Genomic DNA, 25,101 nt, shown 5'->3' on the forward strand with positions numbered 1-25,101 from the left:
GGGCAACGCACGTGGCAATATCACTTATGGATGTTGCAAACCATTTCTGGGACAACAAGAAAGAGATAGCTTTAGCTATTGGGGAGGACATCAGACTGTGGCGCCCCAAGTGGTTAACTTTAGAACTAGATGGATGGGGACAACAAATACAATGGCTCAGCGCTCGGCAGACTTAACCGAACCCGGCGTCAGCATTCGGCTGGAGTTCGTGTTCTCGGGTGAGGGGGAGGAGGGGCTCTTTTGTTACCATTCCGGCCTGCATGAACAATGCAGCATGCACCCTGCCCAGCTCAGCACAAAAGCCCAAGTGGGTCAAGTTCGCGTCCTCTGACGACTGCTTTCAGGGGAGATCCGGCACTGAACGTCACTTCACTAATTGTTGATATTTTTACATTACACTATACCCCGCGCTCTATAGACCGTTCCATTAAATAGCAGAGAGGGTAAAAAGAGAAAAAAAATGCCCTCCCCCTCTTGCCGGAATGTCGTCTGCTCCGCCGAGTGGGCAGTACCTAGCATCCGGCCGGCGTACAAACTCTGTTTAAAATCGCGTCATTTTGGAATTTCAAGCGCAGATACGCAGATTTTGGTATGCCAGTTATCGTGTATTACTATGCTAGATAAAAAAGGCTAACAGAGCCCAATTGCGCTGTTATCTGCGTGCAAATAAAAAAAATAGGGAAAACTGTGTCAGACTGGCCGGTCTCTCCGGCGAAAGGTGAATCCGGTGGCTGTACCTTTTTTACTATACAAAGTTCGCACTGGTGTAGGCCTTTAGCGACCATGAGTGGATGTCTGAAATAATAAATAAAAACGTGCTCTCCTGCCGCAATACACGCAGCAGTTGAGGGTAGTACTGCCGGCTGACTCAACTGCTATTTAAGTAACGGAAAAAAGATATGTCAGTTGATCATTTACCGAAGTAGAACAACAGAGAGCTCTAGGCTGATTTTGGAGTAGCCATAACTATTCTAAGAACGCGAACCACTTCACAACGGCAGCCACGAGCGAGAGTTCGATGTTCCGTACAGCCCACCGGTACAGCCCAAAGATGAATGGCAATGGTACAGCCCAAAGAATGGCAACCTCCCTTTTTGTCGTCTGCTAGCGGAGTCGGGAGCGTGCCCTTTCTCTCGTTCTACCCCGCCGAACCCGCTGAATTTCCCGGATGTATGGATTTCCCGGCTGTCGAACAAAATGGTGCCGCCCAGAGAGCGCTAAATGGAATGGTCTATTAAAAAAGATGACACGAGCATGCCCACAAGGCCTGTGGGCCTGTGCACAGGCCTTGTGTTGGGTAAACAGCGAGGTGTGGGGGGTGACAAACGGTTCAGAGCGCTTCGCCAATAGTGACATCGTTGAATATCACATCCTGCGGCGCACCCTAGACGCATCGTTTCACTACAACCCATATCGTTTCACTACAACCCATATTCAGTATAAACGAACTTCGGACACGGATATGAGTGAATGGATAACAAAGAGAACCCTGATAATAGCCACGGCAGTGGTTATTATCTGTTTTGTTGGCATTCTGAGAGGTCACCCAGCTCCTATAGTTCGTTTCCTGTACTGTTCTCTGCTTATCAATGTTCGCTTACAGACAGTGTTCGCGAGAGCAATAAGTGCCGGAATGAAAAAAAAAAAACACCTCGACGTTTTGCTTTAATGGGGTCAAATATACAAAAAGCAAAACAAAAATGTCTACTTTTTTGTGTGTGTACACTTCTCATTTTCATCTACTTGTCATTTCCCGGTCTGCTTGCGCCTCAGGGTGACTCATTTACTGCCGTAAAACCACACCTTTGGTTTGAGGATTTTTTTTTGGGGAAACTTTATAGAAACAAAAGGCGCCTTTGGGAAGGCGAGGGGAGAACCTTCAATGTACAAATTAAGGCTGAAATATCAGTCACAGTCGGCAAAAAAGCGATATTTTCACGAGCTCAGTTAAAGTCACCGTAGCTAATCGGAGCTAGCAAAAGGATTTGGTTGCTCGAAAGAATGCTCACGTTTGCCCGTGCCACGCCCACCCCACTTCATACCGAAAAACTCGGAAAATGGAGGGATGTCAAAAATGTATTTAAGATAATGAGTACAAGATACTCGGAATTATAATTAAAATAGAGTATTAAATACTCTCCATCAAAGGTATTTGCAAGATACCAAGATACTCCAAAAAGTATTAAGATACAGTATCTTGAGTAGAGTATTTGAGATAGACTCAAGTCTGGCTACCCACAACATCGACCTAACAATATCTGTGCTTCGAACATGCCTGCATACAGCTTTTGTATGCCTAGTATATGACAAAACCGCTAAAAAAAAAAATAAAAAAAACCTTTTTGGTTGTGCCTGGAGAGACGTTTGTCTAATGTATTCATGAACGCAGCTTTAAGAAGACAAACAATAATAGTGATGTACTGTTATCCAACAACGAAAAAATTTAACCGCCTATATTCAATAAGGGGGTAAAATATGCACGTGTATCAAAACCTACTCGGAGCGCGTAGCCGAGACGGATGTTGGGATATGATCCTAGACCTTTAAAGGGATGCTGAACACCGAAATCTGGATTCCACAAAGCACGGCGGCAAAAGCGTGCAACGGGATGTTACAAAAATCAAAACATCACTCCTACAACGATATATAAAACAAATAACCGTATTTTCTAAAAAAAAAAAAAAAAAAAAAAAAAAAAAAGGAGGCGCATTTACGGATATGTTTACGTCTTGTTTCTCCGAGAAGGAGAGGGAACGGCCTCGCGTCTTCTGCGCCTCGCCGCCTTGAGGGGGCGAAACGAAGAGAGGTGGAAACGAGATATCTTGACGTTACGCGCCTCGTCGGGCTCCTTGAATATCGACGTTTTTTTCCAAAATACGGCCGTCAATTTGAGACATCGCCTTACGAGTAGTGTTGTAAAGATTGTAGGCGTCCCGCCTGCAGCTCCTGCATTGTTTTTGAAATCTAAATTTCGGTTCACCATTACTTTAACTTCATCTTTCATACTGAGGTGTTCCATAGGAATTTACATTCGGATCCATTCTGTACAATGTCTTCAAGACAGATATAAGTTCTGTGCGCCCGTCATTCAAATATTCTGCAATATGCAGGAGATTCTAAGAAATGATAAGGCGTTGGAAAAAACAAATGCTATCGAATTAACAAGAAAAACAACAGCAAGAAACATCAAATCACAGCCCAAACGCCCTTCGCCTACACCTATGAAGAGATCCATCGAAACGTTTACAGGCGCTTATAAAGTATTGACCTTTGCATGGCTTATCACCCGGGCGCAAAATGCTGAATTACAGAGCTGTGGACGCATGCGCAGCGTCTGATACGGCAAAACAGAGCTAGAGCGCATGCGCAAAAGGCGTTCCACGGCCCAGCAGACAAAGATGGCGGCGCACAGAGGCAATTTCTGCAAAGGTCTATAGTCATTGAAAGCTTAAGAAACGCGCGCCGTGATCTATTAGTTTTATGCTGCTCTGTGATTCGCTCATCGGCGTCCTTATCGGCCAATGTTGTAATCTCATTAGCTACGAACAGGTATTAAGCTGTCAGCGCTGCACCTGAAAAAATACATATTTGTTTCTGACTGATCTAGGTGTCCTTGATAATCAGCTTTCCCGTGAAGATGCAATCGCTAATCAACGAGATACGGCGAACCGGAGCCCGGATTCCTCGCGTGAAAAAGGTGGCGCTCGGCGGGAGCCTTCTCACAAGGTCGCTGGGCAGCGACGTCTGCGACGTGTTCCGCTGCGAGAGCCTGGTGAACATCTACGGGCTGTCAGAGCTCACTGGATATGCTGCCGCGACGCCCGTCGGACAGGTCACCTTCGAACATTGCGGATTTCCCGCTGCCGGTTCTAAGATCAAGGTAGATAGGCAGCTTTTGCTAATATCTCTTTTTTTTTTTGGTTCACTTTACTGTGCTATATATTGGTGATTTCATCTCAAATTGTGCAGGGAAAAAGAGGCGAATATTTCTATCTGACGAAATAAATGTTGTTGTAGGGAATCTTCTGCTTAGAAGAATCGGCAGAATGGGTTTTGATTATTGGCGACGTGGCGCGACCAAACGCGTCGCTGTCATCAGCCCTCCACGATTGGTCAAACGCGCACTATGACGTCTTTAGTAGGATGAGCTCTGCTCTCATCGAGGGAAATAAGAGCAAACTCAGACACTCAAATTTGACGGTGCTGATTTAGGAAGGCGATGACAGGCTTCCACCGCACTTTTTACGCACCATCGAACTTGTCGTTCGCTACTAATAATTTCGGTCGTGATGTCAGTGATATGATCCATAATATTATGGGGCCACCGAAACATCTCGTCGCCAATGGTTATGAAACGCAGAAGCGGCCGCGGGGGAAATGAGCGTCTTTACCCGACTTCCGGAGGTCGCATGTTTGACTCAGTCTCCTCCCGTGATTTTTAACTCCAGGGTGTCTTGTTATACTTTTTGTTTATTAGCGCCGAGATATTTCGGTGGCGCCCTCTAATAGTATCCGTCCGTGACGTCACGACTGGGATTTGCCTCGCCGTGACGTCACCAGTTGTTACCCTGGCTACTTCCCACCAGGTGCGACGACGAGTTCGATGGTGTGTTTAAAAACCACAGTGGAAGCTAGGAACCATCGCAGCCGGAACTAACACCGTCAAAGTTGACAATCTGACAATGCTCATATGCCCATGGTCTGGCCAATCGTGGAAAGATGACCGCAGCGACGCTTTTGGTCGCGCACATCGCTAATAGCTTTGTGGACACTATGGAGAGGTCCTCAAGTAACAACACTTTTCTAGGTGTTCTATACTTTTGTTTAAATCGCCAAACTCATCTCCCATGGCGATGTTTTATAAATTTTGACAGGTTGCTGTCTGCGAATTTGCTAGGTTATATCTATAATTTGTATGTCCTAAGAAAGCCTAGAAGGAGCGCTTTATATACATATTAAAAGCATCCAGTTGAGTATTTTTTACTCTTTCAATATCATCCTCTGAAAATTAAAAAAAAAAATGAATAAAGTTGCCAGTTTGATATTAATTTTCTTCGAAATCCCATTTTTATACAGTTTCTATTTTTTGTATCTTCGTAGAAAAGATAGTTTTCTATCAATAATCATAGATCATAAATGCAATTCTTTTGTTTTGCATGGCCTCTATTTAAACCCGAATATTGTGAAACGTATGCGGGTATTTAGGTAGAAAAACAGGCAAAGTTATCGAGCTTGGATATCTATGTGATTTTTTAAAATATTTTGGCATATATATTACGGGTGATATGTCCACGCCCTGGTGGTGGGGTCACGATAAGGCGGAAGGAACGAGACCCAAACGAACAACATTGAACATTTGAGTTCTGTTTTGCCATAAGATGCCAGAGTCAATTCATAACTCGGTGCGAGTCACGTGAGCAAACGCATTGCTTCGTCCAACGAGAAGGGCACGTGACACAACATTCGAAAGAACTGAGTTTCGGTGTTTTTTGTTTTCCTATTGCGCTTCCCACCTTCTTGGACATTGGACCAGCACGGCCGCTGGCGATCTGTCCGGGGCCGAAGGTTGTCGTGTGGTGAAATTTTTGCGCGAATGTAAGACGAGTGGACGATCTAGGCACATAATATATATTTTTTTTTTTTAAATTATGATTGTGTGCCCGAAAGCCTGATCGGGAATAGATGCCACGGCAAGTTTGGGTGGGACGGCAGCAGCGAGGACGTCGGTGCTGCCGTTCCTGCGGGGATAAGGTCGAACCAAGGCGTATCAGTACAATTCGTTTGCTGTTGCATTGTCGAACGTTGTCACAGTGCATGTATGGTAAAGGAAATTTAATTACGTAAAACGTTTCTTTTTTTTCTAACGTTCATGTTTCGGGGTCGTCTTGTCTTCTCACAGTAAGTCCACCACCAGGATGTGGACATGTTGCCCAAGAGGCATACAAATATATATATATTTTTTAAATATCACGGAAATGCCCAAGCGTGATAAGGTTACCTGTCTCTTAAGCCAAATACGAACACAAATTTTACAATATTCGGGCTTGAATAGAGGTCATACAAAATTAGTATTACATTTATAGACTATGATTATTGGTAGAAAACAATGTTTTACGAGGATACAAAAAATAAAAAAAATAATGAAATGGGGTGTTCGAGAAAATTAGTTCCAGACGTGCAACTTTCTAAACAAGGGAAACGCATATTTGCTTCCCCTAAAAATTGTTTAGCATAATGTCTGCAAGATCTAAAAAAAAAAACGAAAAAAAAACCTAGTACTCCCCCCCCTCCCCCCCCCCCCCCCCTTTGCCGTTCTATTGCCACTGATGAAATGTCATTTAACTTTCTTGCTGACATCATATGTTACACTGGGTTTTCACACGCCGTTCCAGATCACGGACATCAACACGGGAACAACCCTGGGACCATTTGAACATGGTGAAATACGTGTACAAAGCAAGTCCGCTATGAAATCCTACTATAAAAAACCGCAAGCCACGGCTGAGGTGCTGGGCCAGGATGGTTGGATAAAAACCGGTACGTTTTGCAAAACTGCATGAAAACCAACCATCTTTTTATTGTTTAATGAGTCACATATTCAGTTCCGCCATTGTCGTACTCACCTTGGTAGAATATTCGGCACACATTGAACCTATGTTGCTGAAAAAAAAAAATTATTTTCAAACTTTGGTTTAAAAAGACGCTTTTAGTTTAACGCTTGTCAAATTATGAGGCGCTAGAGAAAACCAGCCTTCTGAGTTAAGTCTTTATTTCCAACTTTTTTTGTTCACGTTCCGCCCATTGAAAAGCAGGCGGGAAGGGCCTCAGCACGCACCTGGTATGGCTGCGCCGCTGTGTTCTTCCGCAACATAAAGGCCTTCTGCTTTCATCGCCGTCACCATGGCAACGAACGTCGATTTTTGGAACGCCGTCTGCTAGACGAAGTTTAATAGTTTTGTAAATACCCGAGTCCCACTAGAGAGACAAACAGAAACAAACGACACGGACAAGCCTCGAGCACCATGCAGCATGCTCGCGATGACAACTTTGGCAGGCGTTTAGTCGTCGGTGGGTGCTCGTGAAATAGGCACGAGTGAATGCAAGGCTGCTAGAGATAACCCTAGTGTGTATGATGCTCGTGTTTTAGCATAGCCTCCTTTATTCTACAAAGCCTCTCAAGTCGCAAAAAAAAAAAAAAATTTGGTTTGTGGTTTGTCGCTGTCGTTTGTTTCTGCTTGTCGCTCTAGTGGGACTCGGGCATAATAAGCAGCCGCAAACTGTCGCAGCGAAGCGGCGTGAACGCAGGCGGGGGTGGGTTAACACGCTCCCCAGTAATACACGTCCCGTCCGAACAGGACATTTGGCGTTCGTTGCCATGGTGACGGCGATGAAAGAAGACGGACTTTTTACTTCGGAAAAACACTACTGCGCAGCGATATGTGGTGCGTGCTGAAACGCTTCCCGCACGCTTTTCAATGGACGGAACGCGAACAAAAAGAGTTCGAAATGGCTGGTTTTCTCTAGTTCCTCATAATTTGACGAGCCTTATACGAAAAGCGTGTTTTTTTGGCCATCTCGCGCCCTGTTTTTTTTAGCCGTAACATGCGTCAAAAATATCAAACTGCCAAATATTTATCATAGTGGTCGTGGCAACGCACTGTAACAATCCTCATACTGAAGAAATAATCATGCCATTCCTAATTAATAATATATTTGATAACCGTTGTGTTTCCAAGATTGAAGACCCAAAGCCCAGAGGGGCATACTATTCATCTTATAATAATTTTCAATATGAGAGTCATGCAATAACCGCATGTGACTTCCCAACTATTAAAATATTGACAATACTCAGACCACAGTCAAATACTGGGGTTGCGATTTAACTTTTAAATAAAGTTCTTAGAAGTAAGAGAAACGGTACGATCTTGTTGGATCGTCACAACGGTTAAGGTAACAGACACTCAACCCTAGAGCTCAATGGGTGAAGGCTCAGTGTAAATGCAATAATACTTAAAAAAACAAGCGAGCTGATGATGATTCATGGTAATAAAACCCGAGACTCAGGAACAGAGAAGGGGACGAACACAACACAACGTCTCAAAGACGTTTTTTAAACTTTTTTCTTTTTAATTAGTGTACCACACGTAAAGTTATTTTCAAGTCTGAGTGCCTACTTATCTGTAATATAAATGTATCACAAAAAGAAAAACAAAAAAACTTCAAGATGTTAGACGTTTTAGAACACTTTCACATTAACGAACGCAGCTTCTGATGTGATACCAAAAATAAACGTGATTACACAGATACATTTATTAAACGTGATGGGGAATGTTTTCAACTTGCATTCAGGTCCACTTATATTCACGAAACGTTTGCAGATGATTCCCTAGCAATAGAAAAATGAAACGTCGTTTTCAAGATGCCCAAAGAAACCACGATATTTGAAGAATCTGGTGTCCTGGTGGTCATTAATACCGGTTGCATAAGCTCTACACATTTGTAAGAACAAACCCCAAGAATAAAAAATAAATAAAAAATTGGACGTTTTTGAGTAACCAGTTTGAAGTTATCAGGCCACCTTTGCAAGAGGGCAAAAGTAAGTCTGACAAACTTTTATTTTAAAATACGCGACAAAGGAAATGCTAGGAATAAAGGTATAAAGATGTCCAGGAAACAAAAATAAAAATTCAGTCGGTTTATTTGGTCTAAAAGTGAATGAAGATGTGTCCTAACGCAACCATCGCGATATTAAGACGTTAAATAATGTGTACGAAAATATTATATGACAATCTGTGAAAAGCAAATTGGCATCTGGCAACAATAGCCGATTTTATTTTTGTGCCAGGTGACCTCGGCTACTACGACAAAGAGGGTCACCTCTATTTCGTCGAAAGGCTGAAGGAGATGATCAAGTGCATGGACAACCAGGTGGCACCTGCAGAGTTGGAACAGATCCTGCTCTCGCACGACGCGGTCAAGGAAGTGGTTGTCGTCGGGGTGCCGAGCCCAAAGTACGGGGAAGCTCCCGCTGCCTGCGTGGTCCTGGACGATGCTTGCACGCTGCCGAAAGAAGAAACCAAGCAACAATTGATAGAACTCGTTGCAGGTAATCGGTTAAGAGGTATATTATATGAACTGTATGGAAGGATTAATTTCAATTACTCGGCGGATGGAGTCCGGTTGATATGCCTACATCTCTGGTAATGTATGCTACAGGAGTCTCACAGGTCGGAAACACGTAAAATGAAGTGTTGATCTGGATGTGTTTTATCTGTTGTATTCGAAAACATTTAGGCCATGAATAAGAATACGAGTGAAAAAGGTCGTACTTTTCGCCCACAATGTGCGATGAAGCGAAAGTGGAAGCTGTAGCGCGGTCGCGGAATGCGTTTTGGATTGTGCCGTCACGTACCTGAGGACGGAGGTGCGACGGGGTTCATCCTTATAGCTGTCGTGGCTGGCGTCGTGGATGCCACTGACGGCGCAGCAGTGTCAAGTGAACCCTGGAGTACGTGGGTAAGCTCTGTGGAAGGTTCTAAAACCACCCAAAATGGCGCGTAGCAACTGCATACTGCCAAACTGGGCTTTCGCATAATGCGAGTAATGTCTGAAAACAAGTCTTTGAAGCACACGACACGAAAGTCTTCTTTCGTCGCGTCAGGGAAGTCGGGAAAACCCGACTTTCTTGGCTTCGCGCCAAGAGCGGAGAGAATGTTTTTTCTTGTAGCCGTGACGACCAGGGACGAGGCCCAAATCTTTGCAAAGCATCGCCCGTAAAAACTATCGCTAAAAACAAAAACAAAAAGGTTTTGCGACGAAAAGTAGGCATTGTTTTCGCTGGTCAGTACGGAAGAGCTTTGCGTTTCTAGCGGGAGTTTGCATCCTCACTATGAGCACGGATTGAGCACGCGCCGGCGGTTCCTGCAATCCGCAGCGTACGATTTACGACATGGGACTAACCTTTGCCTTAGGACAGACACTTTCAAAAGTACGCACCATTTATGGTAGCCGCTAGGCCGATTCTCCGAGACCCGCTTGATCACGTACTTGAGCTTTTATTGGACACGAAGAAGGCGTCAACGTTCGGCACGAAGTTGTCTCAGCTCGTATCGAGTGCAGGTTCTACGTCATTGTTCGGTAAGGACTCGGATCCACTCGCACGCTTTGAGTTCAAGCAAAGGCGAGGGTCCATGTTTCTTGATGAGTTATAAAAAAAAGACGTTTTACCTTAGAGTTTGTAGCCGTGTTTGGAGACTTGTGTTTGTCCTTTGTCCCCCTTGTTCCCCTTTTCCAGGGATTCTATTCGTCATTTTTGTCCAGATCACTTGCACCCTTGCATTAATTGCATTATCAATATCCATTCTTGGGTAGTAACGCATTACTAGTAATGGGTTACTGCGACTTCGTTACTTTTTTGGTAACTTGTAACTGTAACGAGTTACTTTAAAAAATGTAACTTGTAACTGTAGTTCTATTACTTTTTTCCGAGGTAACTATGAATGTAACGACGGTACTCTTGTCTTTACTTTCCAGTGTTTTATGAATAATATATCACTGAACGAGGGTGTAATTTAGCCATTCCTTGTACTTTCCAAATCGTCTATTCCAACATTTCGAGTGTCAAGTTGGCCTTGCACAAAGTTGTGAATACGTTCTTTCTCGCGAGTCACTACCCGAATATAGCCACATGTAGATTTTATAAAAAAAATATCTAGTTATCTTCACGCACGCGCTTGTACTTTGTAACTGAACACTTACATCTTAGTGTCTTGAAGCACTATCTATGTTGTGGTTTTTCCTTTTTCGGTGCAAACGCTTTTTAATCGGGTGAATGAACCGTAAAACAACAATACACGTAGGGCACAGCGCATGTCTCGTATTTTGATTGGCGCCACTACTCCGCACTGCGGATGTTTCGTATTTTGATTTGCACCACAACTCAGGCGTGAAAACTTTAAGACACTAATTTCGAGAAGCAAGTGCTGCTAAGTTACAATATAAAGTAAAAAGTGTAGTTTTTAATTTTTTTGTGTTATATAAAAGTAACTGAAAAGTAACGTCGTTACTTTTTAAAAGTAACTGTAACTGTAACGAGTTACTCTTTTGTTGCGGTAACTGTAACGGTAACTTCGCTACTTTTTCTGAAAGTAACTGTAACTGTAACGAATTACTTTTTAAAAGTAACTTACCCAAGACTGTCATCATCAGGCTCGTATTCTTAGATGGTCCTTTCTAGGCTCTACAGGTGTTGGTGATTGTTCGCGCAATCTGAAGATATAGACCTTTCCAAAAATCTCCTTCTGCGTGCTGCCATCTTTGTATGCTGGGCTGTGGAACGCCTTTGAGCATACACTGTAGTTCTGTTCTGCGATACATCAGGCGTGGCGCATCCATCCACAGCTTAGGAACTATGCATTTCTCGTCTGGGTGATAAGCGCTGGAAAGGTCTATAGACAAATTTTTGTGAGCTGAGCGTGTTCTCTTTTCTGCGTGACGTTTTATTTTTTTTTTGTCTCTCTCCTAGGCCAAACGGCAGTGCACAAGCATCTCTACGGTGGGGTGATTTTTGTTGACTTCATACCCAAAGCTGACAATGGGAAAGTCATGAGACGGGAACTCAAGTCGAAATTTGCGACTCAATAAACCACGGACTTCGAACACGCATTTTCTTGTAAAAATAAGAAGTGTACAAACAAAATGCGAAGGATTTTACGTGCTGTATAAAACCTACGACAACGTCTGCTCTTGGAGAGACTTTGTGCTTTGTTTCATACTTAGCGTACAACGCTGTCAAAACTACTTGCACAAATGCGTGGTGACACCTGGCGTCTAATTTTCCGGAGAGCACGTGCAAATTGAACCGCATGGTCAAGCCACTCATTCGCTCATGCAGTTTTGACAGCGTTGTACAAGAATCAAACCAAATATAGACACTTTGTCGCGGCTGTTCAAATGCTCTAATCTGGGCACTTGGCGAAAAAATCGGCGAGCAATTCGACCGTCGTGATTGGCCGGCGTCAAGGTCAAACGCGTCGCCAGCCAATCACGGCCGCCGGATTCCTCTCCGACTTTTTTTGCCAAGGCCCCGGGGCGTTGCCTTAACCGAACGTTTTGTTTCATATTTTACCGTTAATTACGTAAAATTTATTATTACCAGAACAGGACCAGTTATCAGCTTTTTAGATCCTACTGTGTCCTTCAATCCAGCACTAGCCTTTGTGGAGGCGCAACACCCGCTTCAGTGGCTCGGCATTTCGAGGGATACGAAAAGGTCAGTAATGGCTGCTATAGTCAGGCGCGTGTCTAAAGCGTACATAAGCAGTTAATGATGATGTCATCACCGTGACATCGCAGAGCGGCGAACATAGATGTCCGTGATTATCTCTCGTAACTTGCTTTTGTGCCAAATGTGCTACCTTTATCTTACGGTACAAACGGGCAGCATATTTGAAATAAATGCTCAGTAGCTTCCATATCTTCTCTGGCTGGTTACTTTGGTGCTGGGGTCTTTAAACGTTTTGGCTAAGGGGCCGGATTTGCGATTTGTCGCAGTCTAGAGGGCCGAATTAAAAAGAGAAACTAAATAAGTAAATCTAGATAAGCACAAAACAACAACAACAAAAATTAATGTCAGAGCAAGTATTAAAAAAAAAGTGGATTAATACAGATGCTCGAATTTGAAATTTAATATTTAGCGAATTGTGAAATTACCCAACACGTGTGGCCAAATAAACTCACCAGTCGTTAATCAAAGCGACTAGTAGCTTTGACAGATTCGAACAGTGCAAAAAACTAATTAGACTGATAAAACTAATGCCGAGAATATGAAATGGTTGCGACTGAGGACATTAAGCACAATGTACGTGAGAACGCGATGGAATTTTAACATAGTTACACGGACACGAAGGGACTAAGAATGGTAATTATTGATGGTGATGACAATGTTCAATCAATAACAGGGAGGTTTAGGTAACCGTTTTCGTACATCCGATATAATACGGTGGACTCTCCGATACGAATTGCGCATGTGAGTCTCTTCTGTAGCAGCGCACGCGCAGTTCGTACCGGAGGGTCCATTGTACCGTACCGGATGCGCAAAAACGGTTCCCTAAAACTCCCTAATACGGCGAGAGGACCCGCGTTACGATACAATTTGCCTCATCTTCCTGGCATCTTTTTTCGCGCCTTTGGAGCACGTAGCGGAGTCGTTTCTTTGCACGCATTTTCTTTTTCACCGCTTGCAGCGGGTCGCTCTAAGCGGGCCGCGGACCGGTCGGAAGACATCGGCAGGCGGGATCTGGCCCGCGGGCCGGGATGTGGAGACCCCTGTTTTAGTGCGCCCGTAACTTGTGTTGAGTGAATGAGCTAATGTGCAACTCAGTGAACAAAAAGATAGTGAAGATAAAACGACACCATAAGCTATGAATATTGGCAATTGCAACAACGGCACAAAAACGTCTGACTTATTTTTTTTCTTAGTTTCTTAAGGAACCTGCATTAATCACCATTCTAATAAGGTGCAATCAGAATGTCCGTGAATAGGCATTGATATGGGCCTTGATTGTGGCCTCAGCACTTTTCTGAGTGCCCACCACTCTGCAGTGTTCAACAAGGAAGTGTCCACTGAACTGAACCTTGCAAACGTACGCGCGATGGGATGGCCAATCTTATCTTATTCACTTGGTTTCGACGAGACTGCCGTCCTATAGCACCCGTCTGTTTGCTCGTGTTCTCGACATTTCTCACCAGTGGGCTCGAAGGTAAGCTTCTCTTTCTTTTCCTAAGATCAAGCACTAGGAAACAAACCACTACTGTTGGTTGTCTATGAATTGCAATAGCGTTCGTCATGAGACCTCACGACGCATCTCCACTATACTTCGCATCATCCTACGATGGCCTAAAGGCCAAAGCCAGAAGCAACCAGCACTCTAAAAAAAAATCCCGTGCGTCTACTTTCACGCACAATTCTCGAAGAGCCAATCAACGCAACTTACGGAGGCAGCTCAGCGAGTGACAATGCCGAAAAATATGTCTAGACAAAACAAACGCAGTCTGAGTTGTGACATTAAGCGACGCAAGCGTGACCTTTTCAATTGCTTAATGTCGCAACTCAGACTGCGTTTTTTCGTCTAAACATTAGTTTTGGCATTGACATTCGCTGAGCTGCCTCCGTAAGTGGCGGTGATTGGCTCTCCGAGAATTGTGCTTGAAAGTAGACACACAAACGTTTTTTAGAGTGAGGTCCAATCTTGTTCCAAGCTAAGCTATGACATGCTTAACATTGAATAGGGAAGGACATGCTCCGAATCAAAAAGCGCTGCACCATTCCTATAGCTTCCTATAGCCTAAAGCTGCAAAGAGCCTGCATACCGTGGATTTTTTTTTGCAATGTAACATTGACGAGTCACTCAGTGCTATTTGATTCGAACCATTTTCCGCCCATTCCCGTGATCGGAGACGCGGGCACCGACACGTGCGTCGAAGCGAAATACTACGCAATTCCTAAGTGGCTCGTGACTGGATCTGGCGGTTCGTAGCTTTTGCCTTTAATCCATCGGAGGGTGAGACAAACTATATGAATACGACGACTCACATTTTGAGTAAGCACTTCATTTTATGAATGATTTACGACGCAATTATTGACGTCAGCGGGACTGCAGCGGGCCACTTCGAAATTTAGTGATTGGTTCGTCTCTGTGTAGTTTTTTAATCTTCTGTGCCTGTGCAATCGTTTTATGTTCAAGCTCTCATCATTGCAGCTTCATTGCAGCTTCGTGCGGGTGTGTGATGTCCTGTCTCTCTGTAGTCTGTTTCACTACCATCATTTACCACGTACCAACTAACTCAGCTCGAACCGATAATTGTTTCGTAAGCTTGGGCGTAAATTTGAATGCTGCTGCTCCATGTATAAGCGGCGCGGGTTTATCTGGCTGCTGGAACGGCGTCGAGGACAACGTCCTAGAGGAACGACGTCAAAGACGACGTCTAGGACAGCATCGAGAACGACTTTTAGGGCGATCTCGAGGGCGACCTTTGAAAGGACCTCAAGGACGGCCTCTAGGACAACCTAGAGAACGACGTCGAGGACGACATCGAGGACGACGTCAAAGATGACATCTACAGCGACCTCTAGGACAACGTACGCATACGCTCGGCGCCTGCGTATGGGGACGTTCTCCGCATGCGCGGCGCGTACGCGCGCCGCACCTTCGCACGGCGCATTCGAGTCTATGGATGAGGCAACGCTATTCGTTGTGAACCACCATTCCAATTAGGTAGAGGGGCTTAGAGTAAGTAATAAATTGGCAGCTGAAAGGGACTTCCAATTGGCCGCCGCCATGTTGCACACTTTTGTTAGGTAGTTTTACGCCTAGATTTTAACGAAGTACCGCCCACAAATAATTGCTTATTGATCTTTGATAACAGCACTAACAAGATTATGCTTCATTTGTTTGAAGTACAAAATGTGCTCTTACGATCAGAACTCGGGCAGCTTCGCAATGCCTGATTTTATCATATCTAGACACTTATCTATGAGGCTAACAGTAGTGGAAAAAAAATAGTTTGCCGTGTTTTTTTACAGTGATCGAAATACAAATATTGGCTCAGTTTTGCGTAAAAGCCTCAGGATTTGGTACGGTCACGTGTCTAGTGGTCAAAAACATGGCGGCAGCCAAGGTAGGGCCACTTTTGCCTGGTAAAAGCGATAGCAGTTTATCAGCCTAAGCCCCTTTACCTCCTTAGTTTAATGTCGTCAATCACCCACAAAAAAAAAAAAAAAAAAGAAAAAACGCGAAGGGTCGTTGTGCGTGATTGGTTTAGTCGGGGCTAGCAAACACACGAAGACGACGAGCGTCATGACCATGCACTTTTCGGAGCTGCCGGATAGCTTCCATCAGGCGTTGTCTGCGGTTGGATGTCGGCCCTTTTCATTTCAGCCGCCACGAACGGCACCGCCGTTTAAAGGGGCCCTGCAATGACTTTTTGACTGGTTTTTAATTTGCACTGAACCTGAGCGTACTGAACGTAGTAACTTAATCCAACTTTTCTTTTCTCAAATTTCGCTTTATTTTAAAAGTTATAGGCAAATTAGAATTACAAAAACAAGCAAAAAATAACCTCCTTCATGACGTCGTAGGTCCTGCCTTGAGCGGCCTTGAACTAGAGGAGGAGTGGTGAGCTCATCGAGCGCACACGGCTGCCGCACTCCGTGTCGACGGCTCGAGAGGGCGCCACTAAAGCACGTGTTGGATAGGCTGTATGAAGCGGGCGGCCAGGGCAGCTCATATTGCATTTGCAGCGCGACTAAACACTAATTCGGCATAACATTTCATTGGCCACAAACGACAGCAAACACGGGGTGAAGATCACTTGAGAACAAGAGCCACTTTGCGCTGCCGCACCGCCAAATGGCCAAATCGCCAACAGGGCCCCCGCCGAAGGCCTTCGGAACGCTCGGAACCGGTCGGATTCTTGAGCCGGTATACGACCACAGCGCCGCCGCGTACATCCGGGACCTTCTTACGCTCCTCGTATGTCGTAGCCTCATCCCACTAGCCTTTTCTAGTATGCGCCGTTTTTTTCCGCCGCTTCGTGGCGGGTATGTCGACGGGTCATTTCTCGTTTCCGTACTTTCTAAACTGCATTTGTTTCTTTTCTAATCTAAAATAGTGAACAAAAACTACTTTCATACATAATTGAAACGGTTCGCGACACTTACATTTTGTATCTCGACTAAAAAAAAGCTCTTAACGGCTTTGACCAGTGGCAAGCCCAGGACCAAAGACGTCACATTTTGCGCGCTTTCGCTACCGCTGGTCGCCCTCGTCGGTGGAGGAGGTTTCCGCGTCGTCCGGTTAAAATATGACGCACTGATATTTAGTTACTCCCTCCGTGCCCGCTGGCTTGCCCCAACCCCAAGAGACGTAGAAACCGCAAAAAAGGTAGACGCTTAAATATGATTGCAGGGCCCCTTTAAGGCAGTCGCGCCTCGCGTGGCCACGGTCATGCGTTTTCTTAAACAAAATAAAAAACAAAAACAACGACAAAAAAACAGTCGTTTTTTTTTATTAGGAAATTCAAGATTGTGGTTTCTTTGTTAAATATACGCCTAATATTAAATACGCCTAATATTAAATATACGCCTAAATATTCGGCACCAAAATACTCATGTTTCAGTCAGAAAACTCGCTTTAATCACTTAATAACTAAAAAAGAAAGAAATAAGAAAAAAAAAAAAAAAACAGACATTCACAATCCTATGTAACGCCGAATTAGAGCTCAGCTCTTGAGGAGGAGGATGGGAAAGTACGGGAGGAGGCTATGCCCCTCCTCCTCTCCTGCTCGCCTCCTATTTGGGGTAAAATTGTCTGCTAAATTTGGCGGAGAGTTTTTCCCGTTAAATTTAGTGGGTAAATTTTTCCGCCAAATTTAGCGGGTAATTTTTCCGCTAAGTTTAGCGGGGAAGCTTTTACGCTAAATTTAGCGGGGAAAATGTTCCACTATTATTTGCGGGGAAAATTTTCTCCTAAATTTAGCGGGAAAGTTTACCCATTAATGCACTGCGCGGTTACGCCGCCGGCGACGCCGCTCAAGCCTGAAACGGGCGCCTAAAAGCTGTGCTCTAAAATGTTTGCAATATTTTTATTTATCTTGCTGCTTCCTACTTGGGGAGCACTGAGGTCGCCATGACTGAGTCGAGATTGCTGGCGATACATAAAATTTCGCTTCAATAATCATAACTGGTCAATTAAAATTTCTATTTTTTTTTGGGAGTTTTGCAAGGATGTACCGGTATCAGGCACCGTAATTGCGGGCTGGAGGGCAAGGTGGCGCTGTTTCCAGCGTTCAGGTTATTCTGCGGTCTCTAAGCTTGGATTACGGAACCGCTCTTGCTCGCGCGGTAGTCACTTCTTCCTTTCTAGCCCACCATATCCGAGTTCGTCCTGCTCCATCCGCCACGTTGAACGTTTTTGACTCTACCTCGTTCAGGCTATACTCGGCATCAACTGTTTTCTGCTACGTTGTCAAAACAACTGCGTAGCTTCCGCAGTGCTCCAACGCTGTCAAAGCGACTTGCACAAGCGCGAGCGAACGCAAAAGGAAGTCGCATGTACCGGGACTTTCAGAGGCGTCGCTACCCTGGCTTTGCACTTCGAAAGTGCCGCTAACCTGAACCATATAGCCCAAATAGTTTGCGGCAAGTCTAGCCAGATGTCGCGAATCATAATAATTCTGCCGAACTCTTTCCAAGCTCCTTTGTCCAGTCGGCGCGAAGTGACTCCTTAAAAGCTATATTATTCACAACTCCAGTGACTTATAGGGGGCGTCACCACCAAACAAACATGGCGGCTGAGTCTAGGTGGCGTCGGCTCGGCCGGGCCGCCTGAACAGGTGGCGCATTCAACTTAACTGATTTCTTTTTGTTTAATGCCCAACTTTATAAGTAATTGAACTGAGGCGGTTAAGTGTAGCCGGTGCACATAAACTTGCAGAGCATAGTTTTGTTTTCCCTGTGTTTTTTGTTCTTTTCATGTCAAACTTTCGTTTAGGAGACTCCGTTCAAAACCGAAACTATGGGCTCCGGAGAGACGGTAATATACTAATCAGTTTTGATCATCTAAGGAAAGTGGCGATGACTACAGAATTGTGCCACCGAGAGTAATTATCAGCTAACTCGCATGCCTCGACCATGCGACTTATCTGTCCGCGAAATCGAGCTGAAACAGCTCCAGTCGTCTGCTCGGTCAACAACAAAGGCTGCAGGAAAATTACGAAAATTAAACAAGCGCTTCTTGAACCAAAGAGCATGCTAACCCGCCGGCGCCCCACTAAGCAGCTTATACTTGTATTTCAATTCAGGTTTTAGTAGCAATCGAGAAGTCATTTTGACTTGCGGGTTATGTATTATATTACGTACTATGTTCCACTAAAGCGATATTAGTATATTCTTCGGGTTGAAATATGAGCTTAGTTGACTAGCTATTCGCTACTCCAGTGACCTATAGGGGACGCCACTATCGGGAAAACATGGCGGTCGAATCCAGGTCGTGCCGTGCCATGTGCCAGCTCAACGCACAACGATGGGGCACCAGCACGTAAGCATTGGACTCGAAATTGGTTTCCCCGCGTTTTATCTTCCACGTTTCGAACCTGCGGCGATGTGTTGGGGTAAGCGAACTTCCAGAGGCTTGACCTTCTTCGAGGAAACGAGGAAAGGACTGCCCACTGTTCTTCCACGGTGCTGATGAACGTTGAGAAACGCAGAATGTCTGGCTCACGCGGTTACGTAGGTCGCGTGCAGAGCAACCTGGGTCTTAAGGCGATACTACGGTTACGACACAGTCACCGGTGGAACTGTTCTGTCGCGCAAACCACCGACAACATGGAAACATGGAAGCCAGAAGAGACGAACAGAAGTCGCGAAAGGGCTTGTTCCGGCCAGTTCAGTGCTTTCCGGCTAGGTGCCGTTCGTTTTGCTGGAGTCGCGAATGAGGTGAACTGCCGAATAAAAGTATATTTGACAGACATAGCGATACTACTTAAGCTTAGCCAAATGGTTCTAGCCGGCAGCACGGAGACAAACTGAAAAAAGTCTTCATCGGAGATTCACGCAGAACCTCTCTGCATTGAACTTAGCTTCAAATCCTGAACGGAGAAAATGAGCCTTTTTGTGGCCGGTCAACCCGAACAATGTAGACGTATATTGCTGCTGGCTTCGACGGGGGTATGATATAAATATTGGAGGCGCGATAGATCAAAACGGCGTGACAGATTCAAACGTTGCGAGACGCGTCCCCCACCTTTTGAAAACAGAAAATTTCTCTCCTTCATCATTTGCAGCGAGCTAGTTTTCCTGAATCAAGTATTTACGAAATCAGCCCAACCACTTCACTGTGGTCCAGAGGCTTTTTCGGTGGAAAGCAGCCAAGATGAATAGCCAACGCACCGACCGGCGGGGGTGGCTCAAACTTGAAGCTAATCAAACACAACCAAACATAAGAAAAGCAGCTATCGAATCTTCCCATTCAATTGACTGCAACATTGGTGTTCCCTCCAGTGAAATTCCTCGTCTGTCGTCCTCAGTCCACTGTTCTACATCCTTATAAAGAAACTACTTATCAGTTACCAAGCAGTCGTCACTTTGAATGCGATTAAAGACAGACAAGAAATCAAACTGTTTTTCCGTGATTCCTCCCCATCCAAGAACTCGAAAGCACGTGACCGTGTGTTGTGAAGTAAACAGGCTTTCAAACACGTGATGGGAGTAAACAATCTACTGAGGCTTCACCACACCAATGAACACTCAGTCAAACTTAAGAGATATTCGGACCTTCGTCAAATTACATTGTTCGCCACCGCGCCGACAACACGTGTCCGCGAAAGCCACCAGAGACGCAGAGGGGCGCGGAGCGACCTGGTCCGGCTGGTTCCCGGTTTTCCCCGCTTAGTGGCGTCCGTTTTGCTGGGGTCGCGAATACGATAACGCTCAGCGCAGCGTAACGCTAAACGTGCTCTTTTCCTTGGCCGGGGAGCAGGAACTCAATATCTGCGACCAATCAGCTTTGTGAGCGCTGCACTACGTTTCGTTTGCTACGCCTAATGCCGGAGTATAACAGAGACTTAAAACTCCACAAAAATGTGCTCGTAAAACAACCTAGGGAAATCTTGACGACTATAATCGTTTTCACCTCAAAAACAGTAGTAAAAAAGAGTCCGGCAACTCGCGGAGCATTACTAATTTTCCCCTCTTATGTGGAGATTTAAGATTTATGTTGGTGCATTTTAGATTAGATATATGTTATCTTATCAAAAAACGCCCTTTTGAAACGCCAAAAGCATCGCTTCTTCCTCCGACAAGCAAATATTACAAGCACTTCTTAACCCGTCGCAGGAACAATGCGCAAAACGCCCTTTTTTCTTGAGGTGAAAACAAGCATGCGGAGCGCAGGTTTGTCTGCTTCTGGCCCAGGGGTTGCGATGATGTCAGAAATCCGAGCGCTTAATGGCTAACGGAAAAAAAATAGTGGGTAGAACTGAAGGCGCAAATGGAGGTAAATTCACTATCGTTTCAATCATACATGGGTAAATTACTTTCAAAATGTAATTTAATTACAATTACAATTACTTAGCTCCCAAAGTAGTTTAACTACAATTACAATTACTACTATGCAAAAGTATTTCATTGCAATTACAAATTACTTTTTAAAAGTAATGCAACTACTTTACAATTACTTATTTCTGAGACTTACCCCCCCCCCCCCCCCCCCCCCCGCCTTGGGCCATATAACTGTAAACGAGTTATATGGCCGCTGTATAAATGTCACGCATTGTACTTTCCTGTTATGAAATTTGTTAAATGGATTATAGAACTTAATAGTTTGGAGTAATGAACTCCTGCGTTCTTATATTTTCAAAAAATAAAAAAATGGCGACAAAATCCACAGGTGCGTGTTGAATCTCCTTAGAGCTTATGCAAATGGTATCCAAGTCAAACCAACAAAAATAAACTTCAAAATAATACAAGGAAACAAATATGCGACAGTACTGGTATCATAAAACCCGCGTAAAAATGGCTAATAAGAGAAACTTGTAAACAACGTCAAACATTTAAAGAACACGACAACTTACGAAAACAGTTCAGCCACGATGATTCGCTGCCTCTCCCTGTCTGTAGACTTGTAACATGCCAGATGTGGGTAACCGTAGAACGCGAACTGTGGTCGCTTCCACAAAATTAGTGTCACAATAGCTGCAACCTTATGGCCAGGGATTCTGGGTTAATTCAGTGCACGGTAACACCCAAAAAGCTCCTGAGATAGATAATAAATTTAGGATCGTCATGTAGCCAATCATTAGGATAGCAATGATTGTATCAATGTTATGCGTCTCATAAAGAAGACCGGTTTGAATTTAGCATGGCAAGAACAACCTCGAAAAATTACGATACACTGTAAACGACTTTATTTTCGCGAATTTCGCGAATCACCTACAACTCGCGAAAAATAAGTCCCGCGAGCAATTCCGGTAAAATGTAAACACATTGGAATCTATATTGCGACCCCACCGCGTTGCGAAAATTAGAATCCGCGAATTATTCCAAAACCGCGGCCTCTTGGACGCCTCGATTTCATGAGTTACTTTAGCGTGTTTCAGCTGGAAGATATAGACGAGCCATCATTATTATCTTTTTTTTATAGCTGTAAGTATTATTGAAAGTGACAAAAAAGTTGCTTACCTACAAATGTTTCCGCAAATGGGACGTCGCCTTTCAGTTTGTTGAATTTGTTTTTAGAGATAGTGCGGAGAGTTTGTACCTCACGATTATATTTTTTACATTGCTGCTAATATGTTTAAAGAATTTTTGTAACAAGGCCCCGGCAGCCTTTCCTTTTTCCATTGTAGATAAGGCTGTTGCAGGTTCTCAATGCAAAGCAGCAAAGCGCGCCTCGGGACGGTTCCACACGCCAGGACGAGAGGACAACGCGTGGAGGTCACGATAGAGGTGTAAAAACAAAGTGCAAGCCAAGCCCTCTATATAAAAAAAAGAAGCCTTCAACGAACAAAAAATGTAAAAAACAAGGACCCTGCAGTCTAGAGCCGCGGTTTGTGAGTTTTGGAATCTCGTCCAATCAGGCTGACAAAGGGTTGAAAGGGTTAGGTAGAGCGAAAACTAAATAATGATGATCTATACAAAAAGGTAGACGAGGATTGGGAGAAGGAAGAGCAGTGTAGCAAAAACAGTTGGAAGTAAGGCAGGGTGAGTCGTGTTAATGAGACCTGCTGCTTCTTTGCTTCTTCGCCTCAATGTTAGACTAGCACGACTTACTGTTAGTGGTACCAACATACGAGATAGAGGAGAAGGACGTGAAAAACTCATAAAGAAAAGAGAATAATTTCATGAACAAAAAAAAGTCCCCAAACTTGACTGAAATATGTAAGCGAATATGCTAGCGGTGAAGACGCGGAAGGAGAACCTCGAACCTCCCCGCCTCGACCGGATGGTGTGATCGGAGCCAACCAGCTCGACTTCGAACCCCGATGCCCCCGTGTGGGAATGAGAAAAACCCCTAGAGACAGGAGCAACAGGAAGCGAACGAGACGAAGAGTCAGATTCAACTACGACAGGAACGAAAGCAGACGCGAATGTAGCCCTCATTTATCCAAATATTGCTTAAATTCTTCATTAAATCGTTTTACTGTCTACAAAATCCTTCATTCCGTTCTATCCCAGCCTCTCTTTCCCATCCCTCTTTTCCCTTTTTTTGAGCAGGTTGGGAGACACTCTCTCCCCTGTCACTTTGGCTGTACTGTCGTCTCCGTGGCCAGGAGGGAAAAACGCCACCTTCGCAAAATCTTGCAAAAGTAATTGTAATTGTGCCTGAAATTTAGCAATTACTGACACTAGAAAGTAATTAAATTACAATTACAATTCCTTTTAGTCAAAAGTAATTATTACAATTACAAATTACCAGGAAAAGTAATTAAATTACAGTAATTGAATTACTGTAATTGAATTACTACCCAAGTATGGTTTCAATCAAAGCCAATCAGAGCTCGGAGTCGTTCTGACGTCACCGCAACTCCTGCGCAAGAAGCAGACGACTTGCTCTCCGCATTGCTGCGTTTTCAATAATAGACGCTTCAAAAGAAAGTAGCTGCCATTTATTGCCTTCAGAACGATATGTTTTCGTTTTTACTCCGGGTGCTCGGAAAGTGATTGTTTAATCTGAAATTTGATGCTGTTTTCTTTAAGACACTATTGATATTAAAAGCTTGCAATTTAAAATCGAAAGAGAAACTGATTTTGTCGTAAAACATCACTTCACTATTAATATGACGTGCCATATTTTTTGTTTTGTTTTATGTAAAGCACTCCCGGAAGTACGCAACAAAACATGGCTGCACTGATCACCGATGGAGTCATTTCTTCTCCCTTTGCTGATTTCGATACGAAAGGTCGTTCGGCGGCTCAGGTTATAACAGAATACCTCAACAAGTTGGCAGACAAGGTCGTTGCTGTAAGTACAGATCAGTTGCATGTGCCGTACAGTGAATCCTATTTTCATTAAATATCGAGTTACCGTGTCATATGCTGACTGTTTTGGTACATGGCAAGGCTACGTTGAACGAAAATATATGTTCGTGTATGGGCTCAGAATATTTTACAGCGTTTGTACTCGTTTAACAAGGTGAAAACGCCCGATGGAGGAAACAAAATACAAGTCTAACAAAACTCATTCTTTGAGATATTTGACTGATTTGTTTATTTGCTGTACATATTTTTTCTCTCCTGAATTTTATGTTGTAGAAAGTCTACCAGCTCGGGTGTGTTATCCCCTTGAGTTCCCTTTTTCTCATGGCTGCGTTTTTAAGGGTGGACAGTGTAATATATCAAAACACTATAAAGACAAAAAAAAACACAAGAAAAGCACCAGGTTGAGAAAAGTAAGAAAATATTTTAATTTAAGTTATTTGCGCTCCAAATGTACTTGTGTTCCTCTCAATAAACAATCTATTCATGTAGTTTGCTACTGTAACTAAATTTCCAATAATAAAACTAGACCGTGGGCTGTACTTAATCAACTTAATGAAACATGTTAGAAGTCCCAATATATAAAATTTGCTATATTGAAGTGTTCGATTCTACTTATATTCTGTAAAGCGTGACACGGTTCTGTTAGCATTCGTAAGAAGGCGAAACATCTACAATTTCAGGTGGACACAAGCACATCTCTCACTGCCGGGCAATTGCTCTCGAAGGCACGAAGATACGCGGCGGGTTTTCAAAAATGGGGCGTGGCTCCAGGAGCTCGAGTGTGCGCCCATCTTCACAACACTGTGGAGAGCATGGCCGCTGCGTTCGCTGTGATGTTCGCCGGCGGAACCGTCGTCCTTGCGAGGACTACACTGGTTGCAAGTGCGCACATAGTCTCCTCTGGTGTTCAAACGCGTTGTCCCTAAAATTGTGGTCATAGTGGCAATACATCGTACAAAAGTCGGTCTTCAGGCACAGTCAGAAGTGTGCTCCTTTCATTTATGGCGGTGTTGTCACATGCATGACAGGACCATGTAACATGTGTGCAGTCCTGTCACGCGTGT

General features: G+C 44.2%; 2 protein-coding genes across 2 annotated transcripts in view; both read left to right on the plus strand.

The window, feature by feature from the left end:
* LOC8032236 (4-coumarate--CoA ligase 1) overlaps positions 1–11,751 on the plus strand; it is a 35,550-nt gene extending 23,799 nt beyond the window's left edge. Inside the window, exons 7-10 of the mRNA XM_002409227.4 lie at positions 3,608–3,880; positions 6,393–6,537; positions 8,846–9,106; positions 11,525–11,751. Coding sequence (XP_002409271.4) covers positions 3,608–3,880; positions 6,393–6,537; positions 8,846–9,106; positions 11,525–11,643 — 798 coding nt within the window. The 3' untranslated portion in view covers positions 11,644–11,751. The remainder of the gene's footprint in view (positions 1–3,607; positions 3,881–6,392; positions 6,538–8,845; positions 9,107–11,524) is intronic.
* A 1,924-nt stretch (positions 11,752–13,675) lies between these two features.
* Positions 13,676–25,101, plus strand: part of LOC115316227 (4-coumarate--CoA ligase 1) — a 29,033-nt gene continuing 17,607 nt past the window's right edge. Inside the window, exons 1-3 of the mRNA XM_029975595.4 lie at positions 13,676–13,760; positions 23,873–24,020; positions 24,718–24,919. Of these exons, the coding sequence (XP_029831455.3) occupies positions 23,898–24,020; positions 24,718–24,919 (325 nt within the window). The 5' untranslated portion in view covers positions 13,676–13,760; positions 23,873–23,897. The remainder of the gene's footprint in view (positions 13,761–23,872; positions 24,021–24,717; positions 24,920–25,101) is intronic.

Source organism: Ixodes scapularis, unplaced genomic scaffold (assembly GCF_016920785.2).
Source record: "Ixodes scapularis isolate PalLabHiFi unplaced genomic scaffold, ASM1692078v2 PGA_scaffold5__190_contigs__length_132052651, whole genome shotgun sequence".
Taxonomy (NCBI): Eukaryota; Metazoa; Arthropoda; class Arachnida; order Ixodida; family Ixodidae; genus Ixodes; species Ixodes scapularis.